A 12,259-nucleotide genomic window follows, 5' to 3' on the forward strand; every position below is an offset into this window, starting at 1 on the left:
CAGTCTCATTGAATAGGAGACATGCTATTTCTCAGCATCTGGCGTTGCTGAGAAATCCGAAAAATCGTCAAACAATGTTTGATAAAATATCAAAAATTATCTTTAAGGCTCAGTTTGGAAAGAAATAGTACAAAGACAAATATATACAAATTACAGTATAAATACATATAAAATAAAAGATTTTGCATTCTACATCTTCGTATTTGTATTCTTTCCAAACTAAGCCTAAGTAATTTCTCCAAAGCGGCTCAACTAATGCAACTAAACTAACAAAAGTCTTTCCAACACAGGCGGCTCTTAATATGTGACAGTTAGGTAGGGGTGTTCAACAAAAACCAAACATGTGCAGTGAGCCTAAATATTCGAACTGAAAAGTCCAATTAATTGAATTGATTGATTCGATTTTAATTCAGTGTTTTGCAAAAACTGTGTGGTACGGGTTCAATTTTAGATTATAAATTATATGCATTATATATAAATATATTATTATTTTTAATTATCTATTTATAATATATTAAATAAATTATATATACATATATAAATAATATTTATATTATAAATCAATCAACCAGTTAACCGATTGGTCTTGATTCCCAGTTTTTTAAAAAAAACAGTGGTACCGAATCAGTTTAAAAAAAATAGATCATGATTCATTTAACCGAACTGGCACGCACCTCTACAGCTTCTATCTCTAGGAATGGCAAAGGGGGAGAACCCCAACCCTGAACACATTTACTGCACTCCATCGCTGCCCTGTACTCCAATCGGGCTAGAAATTCCAACTCCACCCACACATCTCCACAAAGAAACAAGGATTTCTGAAATTGCCTTGCCTATATGTGCAAATTTGTTTTATGAAAAAAAGTATTATATATTGCATAAGATTAAATATTATAAGTGTCATATTATAATAATATGTATATATAAAATATAAAATAATATACTACCCATCGGGCAAGTTATTAGGGTTAGGCTTAGGTTTCCTCAAAACCAATGCCAACCGGAAAAAGGACAGGTTAGATTGCCACCTCTATCCAATCTCTTCTTAGTTTAAATGCAGTGTACTGGTGACAGACAAACTCATTGGGTTGTTGTTTTACCATTTTGGTTGTTTTTATAGGACAAATTGCTCAGTTGAGCTTCTAAGCCTGGGGTGTCAATAAGGCATATAGAATTGAACCAGTCCAAAATATTTATATGATTGGATTGGACTTATTCATTTATAACGATTTTATATTGGATTGGGCGAGATTGAACCAATATTTGATCCATTGACCGAAGATAAGATTATGAGTGTCAGTGAATCAGATTTAGACTGGATCCAATCTAAAGAAAAACAATTTAAACAGATTGAATTGGATTAGTCCAGATTCCACAATAATCCAAATCAATCATCGGATTGGATTATATTGGTTGGAACTTAAAAAAGACCACTCGACTGAAATGAATTCACTTTGGTTCCTACCCTTGTACGCAATGTTTTTAAAACTGGACCTGATCGAATGGTCGGATCGAAAAAACCAGGAACCAGTCCAGTCTCTGGTTCTAGTTATATTGTAAATGGAAAAACCCAATTGAAAAGGTCAAAGAACCATTGACTTGGGTGATCAAACTGCTAAACCGTTCGACATGGGCAGCAGTTCGCAAGTTACATTTTTTTATTTTCCTTGTATTTAAAAAATAAAAACAAAAAAATCCACCTGAGTCCCAACTCCCAAACAAAATCATTAGGGCTAGGGTTTGAACAAAAATCGTTTTTGTCATTCCCTTCCTAGCTCTCAGCCACTTGGTAACCTCCGATGACTTGTGACTACTAGGGATGCAAACGGATCATATCATATTCAAATGCAATCCAACACTGTTCATGTCAGATCCAATCCGATTCTATTTGATAGGACTCAAATTGAATTCGAATCCTATCGGTAAGTTAGATCTTTGAATCTAATCCGATCCGACTTGTTTTCTTTAAAAAATAATAAATTATTAAAAGAAAAATAAAATGTACTAATTTAAATAAAGTAAAAACAAAAGTACAAATACTTTTTACTTATTTTCATCATATATACATGTTTTTTTATAAAAATAAATAAATTATATATCAAATTTGTAAAAGATAATATAAAAATATATTTATAAATAAATAAATAACATATATATGTATTATATATATTTATATTTATAAGTATATAATATATATTGGATTGGATCTTCTCGAATTGGACAAGGGGTGATCCAAATTCGACCAAATAGGATTGGATCTCAGATCAGATCATGATGCGATCCATTTGCACCCCTAGCGGTGGTCATGACCTATGGTGAAGTACGGTGATGGCGATTGAGGCTTCATCTATGGGGACCTACGGCGTAGGATTTGCAGCGACAAATAATTCTAGCTTTTTGATCCTCAATTGGAGCTGTAGCGGCAATCACCAACGACCAAACTACAATCCACCAGTGGCGATTTCCCCACTTTGTGAGCCCAACATCGTCACACCCCCATTGCCGACACAATGAAACCATGAAAGTATAAAATGCTTCATAGTTCATAGGCTTTGATTTGATTAAATTAATTCATAGGGGTGCAAATGGATCAGATCATGATTTGATTTGATCTAGGATCTTATCATATTTGGTCGAATTCGAACCACCCCTATTTGGATCGGATTATAGGATTTGATCAGAAATTGGATTGGATTTAGATCACCCCCTATCCGATCCGATATATTATATATTTATTAATATAAATATATATATTATACATATATATGTATATATATGTTATTTATTTATTTATAAATATAGTTTTTATATTGTATTTTTATAAGTTTGTTATATTATTTATTTTTTAGAAAAAACATGTATATATATGATGAAAATAATTAAAAAATACTTGTATTTTTTACTTTATTTAAATTATTATATTTTAATTTTCTTTTAATAATTTATTAATTTTTAAAGAAAACAAGTTAGATTGGATCAAATATGAAGATCCGGTTTATCAATAGGATTTGAATTCAAATCGAGTTCTATTAGATCCGGTCGGATCTTCGGATCTGACAGGAACAATGTTGAATCGGATTTGAATATATCCTGATTCAAATTCGATCTGATCCGTTTGCATCCCTATTAATTCCAATCACTTCCCAAAATGCAATTTATTTGTAAATATTTTTTCATTTATTTAATTTATCACGCCATGGGTCAAACTATTTGACCCAAACGGTTGAAACACTTGTACGAGTGTTTCCTCACACCAACCAATAAAATGATCCCATGATCAAAAGATTAAGATGGGACTTAACTTTGGAAAAAAAAGAAAAAAGAAAAAGCAAGATTAAAGCAGACATCTAGGTTGATTTGACTCCGGATCTCCTGGCCACAAGAAATCTATCCACATCACATTATTCCCGTGCATTGCGAACATCTCCTACGTGTAATATTATGCAGGAGGATAAGATATTCTCTATGTGTGGTTGCGATGTTATGTGAATAGACATAAACAGAGTTCTTGTGGACAAGAAATCCGACCTCAGTTTTTTTTAGGGAATCTGTTAGTCTTTAATGTTTATATCAAGTTTAATTCTTAGTGTGACGTGGAGTCGTGGACCACTTTTTGATGTGAGACTAGAAAAATCATCTCGTTGTTCGTGCATATAATCACCATGATTTTGCTAGGGTTCAGTTTAGAAATTGAAAGTAGAACAAAATACAAATATGTAGAGTGCAAAACATATTATTTTATATGCAGAATTACAAAATTTGTATTTTGTATTTGTTCTGTATGTATTTATAATATACATATTTATATTTGTGCTCCTTCTAAATTGAGCCAAAACAAATTGAGGGCTCAATCAAGAGCTTTTCCTATTATTCCATGATTCTATCATCAATATTGAGTGGGTTTCCTTAAAGGTTTTTAGCTGGTTGTTTCTTGGCAACTTCAAAATATATGTTTTTGGAGAGGAATGCAAATTCCTTGGAAAATTCAGGTTTCTTTGTTTGGGATTCAGTATGTGTATGTGATTCAAAAATAAACAAAAAGTATAAATGCAAAGAGTTTTAAATTGAAGATTCACATCGCTTACAACCTACACAGTCTTCTGTTCTTGGAGCAGAAGCAATTTGCTTGAAAATATAATAAAAAAAAATTGTTTGTTATTTTAGGGTACAAGACCAAGCTCCTCTGATATTTCACCTAAATAACGAAATATCTCCTAATTTTTCATACTGGACTTAGACCTCCGCTCTTAGATGACATCAACACACAGACAAAAACCTCCCACCCCATTTCTGTTAGCATATGACATCATGTGTGGTTTAAGTTTCTTAAAATCCCAATTTTGCTTGGTTTTGTCTTACATGAACAAAAAACTCTTGTCACGAAGAAAAGGCAACCTTTGAATAGAGGTACAGGCGATGTTCCCACCACCGATGCCAAACACTTACTTGATTGTCGTGGAAACTGACCCACACAAAGAAACTTGCTGGGCTGAACAAGGAAAAGATAGTTAAGTCATCTATTGCTTTAGACACCTTTATATAATAAAAGCACTCGACCCAAGGTATAATTCACTTTCACAACTTCTCACTGTGAAGGTCTAATTCTCTCTTTCTAGTTTGCTCTTCCCTCCTATACTTTATCTAAGTATCAAAGTATCCACCCCGTTAACACTATGGGCCCTCTGACGTTTTTTTGTGCTTAATAAGTTATTAGAGCCCTACGTCTTTCAATTTCCTCATCTCAACAGTAACAAGAATCAATGCAAAATTAGAAATACATGGGAAAATGGATGAATAAAAGCCTAAAAACTAAAATCATTTATGGGTTTTACTGATTTATACTAGGGGTGTCAATTGGACTGGATTTGGTTCAATCTGATCCAATCCAATATAAGTCCATTATAAATGGACCAGGTCCAATTCAATGTCTGGACCGTTCAATCTATTCAAATTCATTTTGATTTAGATTGGTTTTAATCCAAACCTGATCTATTGACACATATATTCTTGTCTTATATCAATGGACCAGATATTGCTTTAATCCAACCCAATCTAATATAAATTTGTTGTGGACAGACCAGGTCCAATCCAATCTATATAATAAATATTATTGGTCCAATCCAATGTGTCTTGTTGGTCCATCCAATCCATTCAAATTGATTTTAGACTGGACGGGGTCCAATCCAAAACCGATCCATTGACACCCTTAATCTCTACTACCAAGAAACAGAAAAAAAATAATCAAAATGATTTCCCTAGAACCTGTATGTGTTTCTTGAGCGCATGTTTTTATTCTGCTTTATCATCTTATCAATGTGACCAGGCAGTTCCGCTGTCCTTCTCAAGTGGACTCCTTTACGGTTAGAATCTAATGCCTCCATGAAAAGAGTCCTACTAATTTTGTTTTTTTTTTTTTTGTATTTTTTTTCCGTTCTTCTTCTTATTTTTCGCATAGTTATCTGAATAAACACCTTTAAGTGAAAGGCTGGGCTATTCCTATTTTCTGTTGATTAGTTCACTTGGTCTAAAATCAGGCCCAACCCATATGCACGGCAAGCCCAGTAACCCACTACATAGAGCGCCCCATCCCATATTTCAGTGCGAACCCAAAACAAGAAATAGAGTAAACCAGGAAGCCCATCCTCTCTCTATCAAGCATCAACGTGGGAGAATGTGTCTCTGCTAAGTAAGGTCAATTTTATCAATTCTGACCATGAGAAGAAACTAACCATCAACATGCACTTGTTATATTTAAATGCTAAAACGAATTAAAACATCAAATTTTGGAAAGCTGTTGGTGGGTGGATGAAACCAACAAATTTTCTCATGAGTGAGGGATGTTACAACTTACAACTTACAACCATTTGGAAATCAGATTGGTGTAGTTTCGTTATTGGGTTGGTAGGAAAGGACATGAAGAATAAGTTTATGTACAAGATCCAAACCGTGCATGAGAGAGAGAGAGACAGAGATATCGTAAGGAAAAAGAAAAAAAATAAAAGAAGGAAGAAGATATTGTTTTAAACTTTTAATTAATGGAAAGCATGTGAATTGGCATTCTATGGGTTGTTCTAATTCATTTGAACTGGACGCATCAAACGCCCAAACTTGTTTTTTTTTTTGTTTTTTTTAATGTATTGTGGAGGGAAGTTCTCTTATCTGGTTGTTACAAACTGTGTATAATGATTTTTTTTTTGCATAATTTAATAGTTTGTTTGACTATCCAAAAAAAAAAAAGTCATGCATGCCATTTTAAAGGAGTAGGAACTGAACTTCCATTAGTTTTCTTCTTCCTCCTCTCTACCATGAAATGTTACTCTGGCAAAAGACAATCACAACCATCAGATTGGCATCTGAATTTGCAATTAGTCAACTCATCAAGAGGTGCCCCACTAATTTAATTGGGCAGTTGAGCCCATTTATATTTTACATTTTTCAACACCAAACTTCTCGATTATAAATTAAAACTTGACAGCTTTGCATGCATTATTCCTAATTTAAAGCTTATCTTAATCCAACATCTATGGCTTGGTCCGTTCTTAGCAGATCAGACTTCAGACCCTCCAACTTCTTCTTCTTCGGCCGGGTTCGACTTGGCTTGATTAGGGTTCTTGAACCCGGTTCGGGTTGGCATACATTTGGATTTGGACTTCCTCAGCATAAATGTAGACTGTGCGCCCGCCCATGCACACAGCACACGCTCTCGAGTCTCTCCTACTCCATATAAATAAAAACCTTCATCAGAGAATGAGAGAAACGTTAGAAGTGGGCAGTTGAAATGTCGTCCAAGCTTTATGATCTCAGGCTTGTTTTCTTCACCATTGCTCTCATCTCCCTCTCTCTATCTCTATCCATCCTGGTGCTAACCTCAACTCTCCAGCTAAAAGATCACCCGAGTTTCACTCGCAGCATTCAGAATGCGTCTCCCGTAGGAAAATCGAATTGGGTTATTAAAATCCCCGTCGAACGACGAAAGAAACGGCACTCCACGCCGGTCGAATTCCTTGCAAAAGAATTCAAAGGAAGAATAGAGACCAAGATCGGTCTAGTAAACACAGATGAAGGAGAAGAATGGGAAGCGTTGGGTGAAACGAGTTTAGTATATTTCGACCGAGTGCCGGAACAACGGCGGTGGGAAGAATTCTTCCCTGAGTGGATTGATGAAAAGGAGAAATGGGGGTCTCCCACATGCCCTGAAATTCCTATGCCCGTATTCGGAGTGTATGATGATCAGTTCGATATCGTGGTCTCGAGCGTCCCATGTGGGAACGGTATGGGCAGAGAAGGGGCCAGAGATGTGTTCAGGCTACAGGTCAATCTGGTGGTTGCTAATTTGGTGGTAAGGAGTGGTCTAAAAAATAACGACGACGGCGGCGGCGATCGGGCAGTGTTCGCTGTGTTTATTGGGTCGTGCGAGCCAATGTTGGAGATCTTCCGGTGTGATGATCTCGTGATGCAAGGAGACAACTTTTGGATTTACAAACCTGATTTGAGGAGACTGAAACAGAACGTTCTTATGCCAGTTGGTTCTTGCCAACTTGCTCCGCCTCTTGTCAACCAAGGTCTCTCTCTCTCTCTCTCTCTCTCTCTCTCTCTCCTTTATACATTTATTGTGATCTTATTCTTGCCTTGTTTCTGTTTTGTCTTTCATGGCTTACAAATATGGAAACAAAAGATACAAAAATATGAAGCTATAGCGTCTAAATTCTGAACTGCATGGATATTTTTAGGTTTCTGTCACTTTGTGATAATACCTGTTTCATTTCCAATTCTTTGGCAACACCATTTGATCGATACATTACACATAAAGCAGTAGGGATCCACATATTTTGTCAATTTCTGTATTCTGGTAATTCTGTACCATAATCAGCCAGAACAACATCAGAAGGAACTACTGCATCTCTCTGGATCGACCCACTTTGAAGTCTACCCATCCTTTTGCTGGCTATGAGGTCAGCTGCTTGATTAACCTCTCTAATTACTTGGATTGACCATGAAGTTTCAGAATAGAAATTAAGCTATTGATGCTCAGGAATTCAAGAGGTTGAATGCATGGTTCCCATGGTTGATTGGGGTTGGTTTTGTTTGAAGGTGTTTAATGGCGTGATTATCCAAAAATTAATTAATATTGGTGGGTGTTAGAAAGTTGGTCCAAGAAATAATGCATTGATTTTGTGAAGGGCAGGTGAAGAAGCAATATAATGTTTGAGACCCTATTTCCTGTTGTTTTAATTTGTTGTTCCTGAATCCTGATCAGCTTCTGATTGGCTCCCCACGGAGCGCGCTCCACATGCGCATCTCAGCGTGCATTAAGAATATTATTCCCAATTTACGGCTGGATGTTTATGTGGGGAGCCCATGCGATTTCCTATCTGTTATTCCAGTTAGAAAATCTCTTGGTTCAGAAGAGAAGTCCTCTAAGATCGACTCATTATGATGCTTTTGTATTCTCTTTCTCAGGTGGGCCCGGGACAGGGTGCAACTGAACCGGTCCTTATCGAATTATAATTGGGACACAAAACTTAGAACCAGAATAGAACCAATTATAAGCTGGGATAATAGGGTCTGACCCAATTAGACCCTGCTATATTATACTTAACATTTATAAATTACATATAAATAATATAACAAAAGTAGCCAACTGTTTGTATGTTGATATATAAAACAAGTGTTTTTTTAACCAAAATTATAAATTTACACTTTCAATATAAAATATAACAAATTAAAATTACAAGAAAATTAAACGATGAAAATTTTATATATTATTAATGACATAATCGGCTCAGGTCTTAATTGGTTGAGAATATATAGTAAAAGCCTGGTTCCAACCTAATTATAATTGAAACACAAAGCACAGAACCAGAACCAGTATAATCGGTACAGTTCAGTTTGGTTGGGTTCTATCAGATAGACCCGACCTACCTATTGATAGCATTATTTCAAGCACGCTTGTGTGGTACAAATTCAATGATCTCAGTTACTAGTCACATGCTCTTAGCTCTTTTTAGGTATGATGGTTACGAACAACCAATTTCCGATTGCATCATTTTTTTTTTCTAATTTTTTTGGGCAAGAGTCTAGATAGACTGTCATTTGTTGCATGGGTCATCACTTTATAGGTGAATTGGATAAGACCACATGCATTATAATATTGACGCTCACCTTTCACTCGATTGATATGTTTGATTTTTTCTGTTTGTTGGGTTAATTCTTTTGTTATGGTTAATGGGTTTGAATGAAATGGGTGCAGGTGAGGAAAAGATCAAGTCAAGACAAGCCTACGTGACAGTCCTCCATTCTTCAGAAGCTTACGTCTGTGGTGCAATAATCTTGGCCCAGAGCATAATTCAGTCCAACTCCACCAAAGATTTAGTCCTACTTGCCGATGAAACCATAACCAAGACAAGCCGGCGGGCCCTCACGACTGCCGGATGGAAGATCAAGCAAATCAAGCGCATCCGAAGCCCCAACGCCAGGAGAAACGCCTACAACGAGTGGAACTATAGTAAGCTGAGGATATGGCAGCTTACCGAGTATGACAAGATCATCTTCATAGACTCTGATTTGGTCGCACTCAGGAACATCGATGAATTTTTCCGATACCCCCAGTTATCGGCTGTAGGAAACGACCAGGTTCTCTTCAATTCTGGGATCATGTTGATTGAGCCGTCGGAGTGCACGTTCAGGAAGCTGATGGAGAGGAAGCAAAATGTGGTTTCGTACAATGGAGGAGACCAGGGCTTTCTGAATGAAGTGTTTACGTGGTGGCACCGGTGGCCGTCGACTCTGAATTATCTAAAAGTTTTCGAAGAGACCAAAAGTAGTGAAAGAGAGAAGCTGCCGGAGTCGCTGTACGCGATTCATTATTTGGGGTTGAAGCCATGGATGTGTTACAGGGACTACGACTGTAACTGGGATATGGGGAAACGTCGTATATTTGCGAGTGACTCGGCTCACAGAAAGTGGTGGCAAGTGTTCGACGCAATGCCAAAAAGGTTGAGACCTTACTGCAGCCTCACTAAGAAAATGGATGCAAGGATAAACAGGTGGAGAGAACGGGCGAAGAATGCTAGTTTCCCCGATGGGCACTGGAAGATCAAGGTTAAGGATCCTAGGCAACACCATTGATAGATTGATTGAAGAAGCTCGCTCTTTCTTTAATTTTTAAACTAACAGCTAACAGGCGGAATATTAATTTACTTTTCTCATGGGTAATTAATTAATGCATATTTAATTAATGGTGTCTTTCTTGTAGAAAAAAGAAATCCCAGACATGCAGGCATATTCCATGAAGACTGATGAAATGCCAATCTTTCTTCAATAACAAACAATAGAGAAGTAGAAGAGAATGATGGGAAGTGGGAACCAAAGGAATGCTAATTTACAATCGAGTAGATCCCATCCCCATGTGAGTGAGATGTTTGTTTGTTTCTTTTTACAAATGGTGTTAAAGACCAAAACACCCTCTACATGAATCTGTTACCCTACTTGTGAGAGCATGATTAGCCTTAATTGCTAAGTTGCAACTTGCAACCAGTGGAAATGTGGGACCTACTGTGGATGTGGCAATTCTTCTCAACTCCAATGATGAATGTCTTAAATTTATTAAAAATTCTAGCACAAGTGCATTTAGACATCAAAAGCGCATCTGGTGTAGTGGTATCATAGTACCCTCCCACGGTACTGACCGGGGTTCGATTCCCCGGATGCGCAATTATATTTTTTTTTTCTATTTTGGCCATAAGAGTTGTGATCAGCTGTGACAGATAAATGCTAATGCTAGTGCTTTGAATTCAAAAATCAAAATAGAATGGCGTATTGTCTCCACACTCCGTCTTTTCATTTGTTCCGCCTTCTTGATACCCGCTTTCGCCTCTGGTAGAAATCGGATTTAGTGCTTACAGAACCGTTCTCAAGTCCCTTGCAGCTGTTTATCGGGAATATCTTCTCATAAAATAAAAACTATATATAAATATGAAGATATTCTCAATGCACGGGTGTGAGGATGGTTTTGTGAGTATCAAATCCGATCTGCTTGGTTTGGCGTTGGCTCAGTGGTACCGTTAAAAATTTGCTTTTGGACTGGTTGAAGGATGACTCAAATTTCAGCACATGAGAGATCCTCCATCTTTATATGAACTCTCGAGGCTTTGCTTGCATGCCTGCATTTAGATAGAAAATTAGAGTTAAAAGCTTTTAAGGATTTACTGTGATTGTTCCACGGTGGTCTAGTGCTTGATGAGTTCTCGTCTCCTCCCGCTGAAATATGGTCTAGTGCTTGAGATTTTTCAGCTTGATTTTGGCCGCCTTTTAATGTTTTTGTTTTTGCACATGTTTGGCATCAATGTTGCAGATGCAACACTGTTTTAAGCACAATTTTTCTGAGAAAATAGTGTCTTTTTCTTGTTTGGAAATATTACTGTTGGGTAGGACGTTTCCTGGAGCAATAGTAATGTTTTCTGTTTGATACCAATGCTCCAGGAAAAGTTTTCAGCACTGACACCTATTATCCAGTGCCACATCATGTCCCTATCACTGTCACCTCATGTCCCTATTGGCAGCAACAAGCTGCATCTCCAGGAAACGCCAAGTTCAGCATTACTCTAAGCCATGCCTTTCCGATTTTCAATGCATGGCTTGGAGCACCATTTTTTATGAAAAAACAATTACAAACAAATAGACGTTTCCTAGAGCACTATTTTCTGTTTGGTACCAATGCTCCAAGAAAAGTTTTCAGCACTAGTACCTATTATCTAGTGCCACATCATGTCCCTACTGGTAGCAACAAGCTGCATCTCCAGGAAATGCCAAGTTCAGCATTACTCCAAGTCATGCCTTCCCGATTTCCAATGCTTGGCTTGGAGCACCATTTTTTATGAAAAAATAGTTCCAAACAAACAGGCATTTCCTAGAGCACTGTTTTTTCCAACATGACGCTAATGCTTCGCCATTTTTTGGAGCAACGACATCGATGCCAAATAGACGCTTTATTTGTTTTTGGGATGTCCATGTTAGCAAAAAACATAAAACATGTTTTCTAAATTCTATTCTTTTTGTTTTCAAAGAGAAAAATAAGTTGGCTTTATCTTAAAAGAAACAATATTATATTTTTTGAACAATCAAAATAATGGTTTTTAAAATAAAACTATTTTATAGTATAAAAATTATATTGTGGAACATAATATTAAATAATTAGATGAAAACATGTTTTTTGAAACCAGAAATTCAAGAGCAAATTTTTTGTTTTAGTTTTGAAAAC

At 36.5% G+C, this 12,259-nt stretch overlaps 1 protein-coding gene and 1 non-coding gene across 2 annotated transcripts; both read left to right on the top strand.

Moving 5' to 3' along the window:
• The first annotated feature begins 6,777 nt into the window (after positions 1-6,777).
• LOC148879294 (putative UDP-glucuronate:xylan alpha-glucuronosyltransferase 5) lies at positions 6,778-10,238 on the top strand. Its single transcript, XM_088960797.1, has 2 exons — positions 6,778-7,562; positions 9,251-10,238. Exons 1-2 carry the CDS (start codon positions 6,779-6,781, stop codon positions 10,126-10,128), a joined length of 1,662 nt encoding a protein of 553 aa, XP_088816923.1. The 5' UTR covers position 6,778; the 3' UTR covers positions 10,129-10,238.
• A 404-nt stretch (positions 10,239-10,642) lies between these two features.
• TRNAG-CCC (transfer RNA glycine (anticodon CCC)) lies at positions 10,643-10,713 on the top strand. The gene has a single exon. It is a non-coding gene; the product is annotated as a tRNA-Gly (tRNA).
• Positions 10,714-12,259: the final 1,546 nt, after the last annotated feature.

The sequence above is a fragment of the Nelumbo lutea genome, chromosome 1 (genome assembly GCF_056320005.1).
Source record: "Nelumbo lutea isolate HS-2025 chromosome 1, American lotus-T2T, whole genome shotgun sequence".
NCBI classification, from domain to species: domain Eukaryota; kingdom Viridiplantae; phylum Streptophyta; class Magnoliopsida; order Proteales; family Nelumbonaceae; genus Nelumbo; species Nelumbo lutea.

Excerpts from the sequence above, each read along its gene's own strand:
- LOC148879294 (XM_088960797.1), top strand. The coding sequence starts at position 6,779 with ATGTCGTCCAAGCTTTATGATCTCAGGCTTGTTTTCTTCACCATTGCT. Across the intron at positions 7,563-9,250 it reads TCCGCCTCTTGTCAACCAAG|GTGAGGAAAAGATCAAGTCA; the intron begins GTCTCTCTCTCT and ends AAATGGGTGCAG.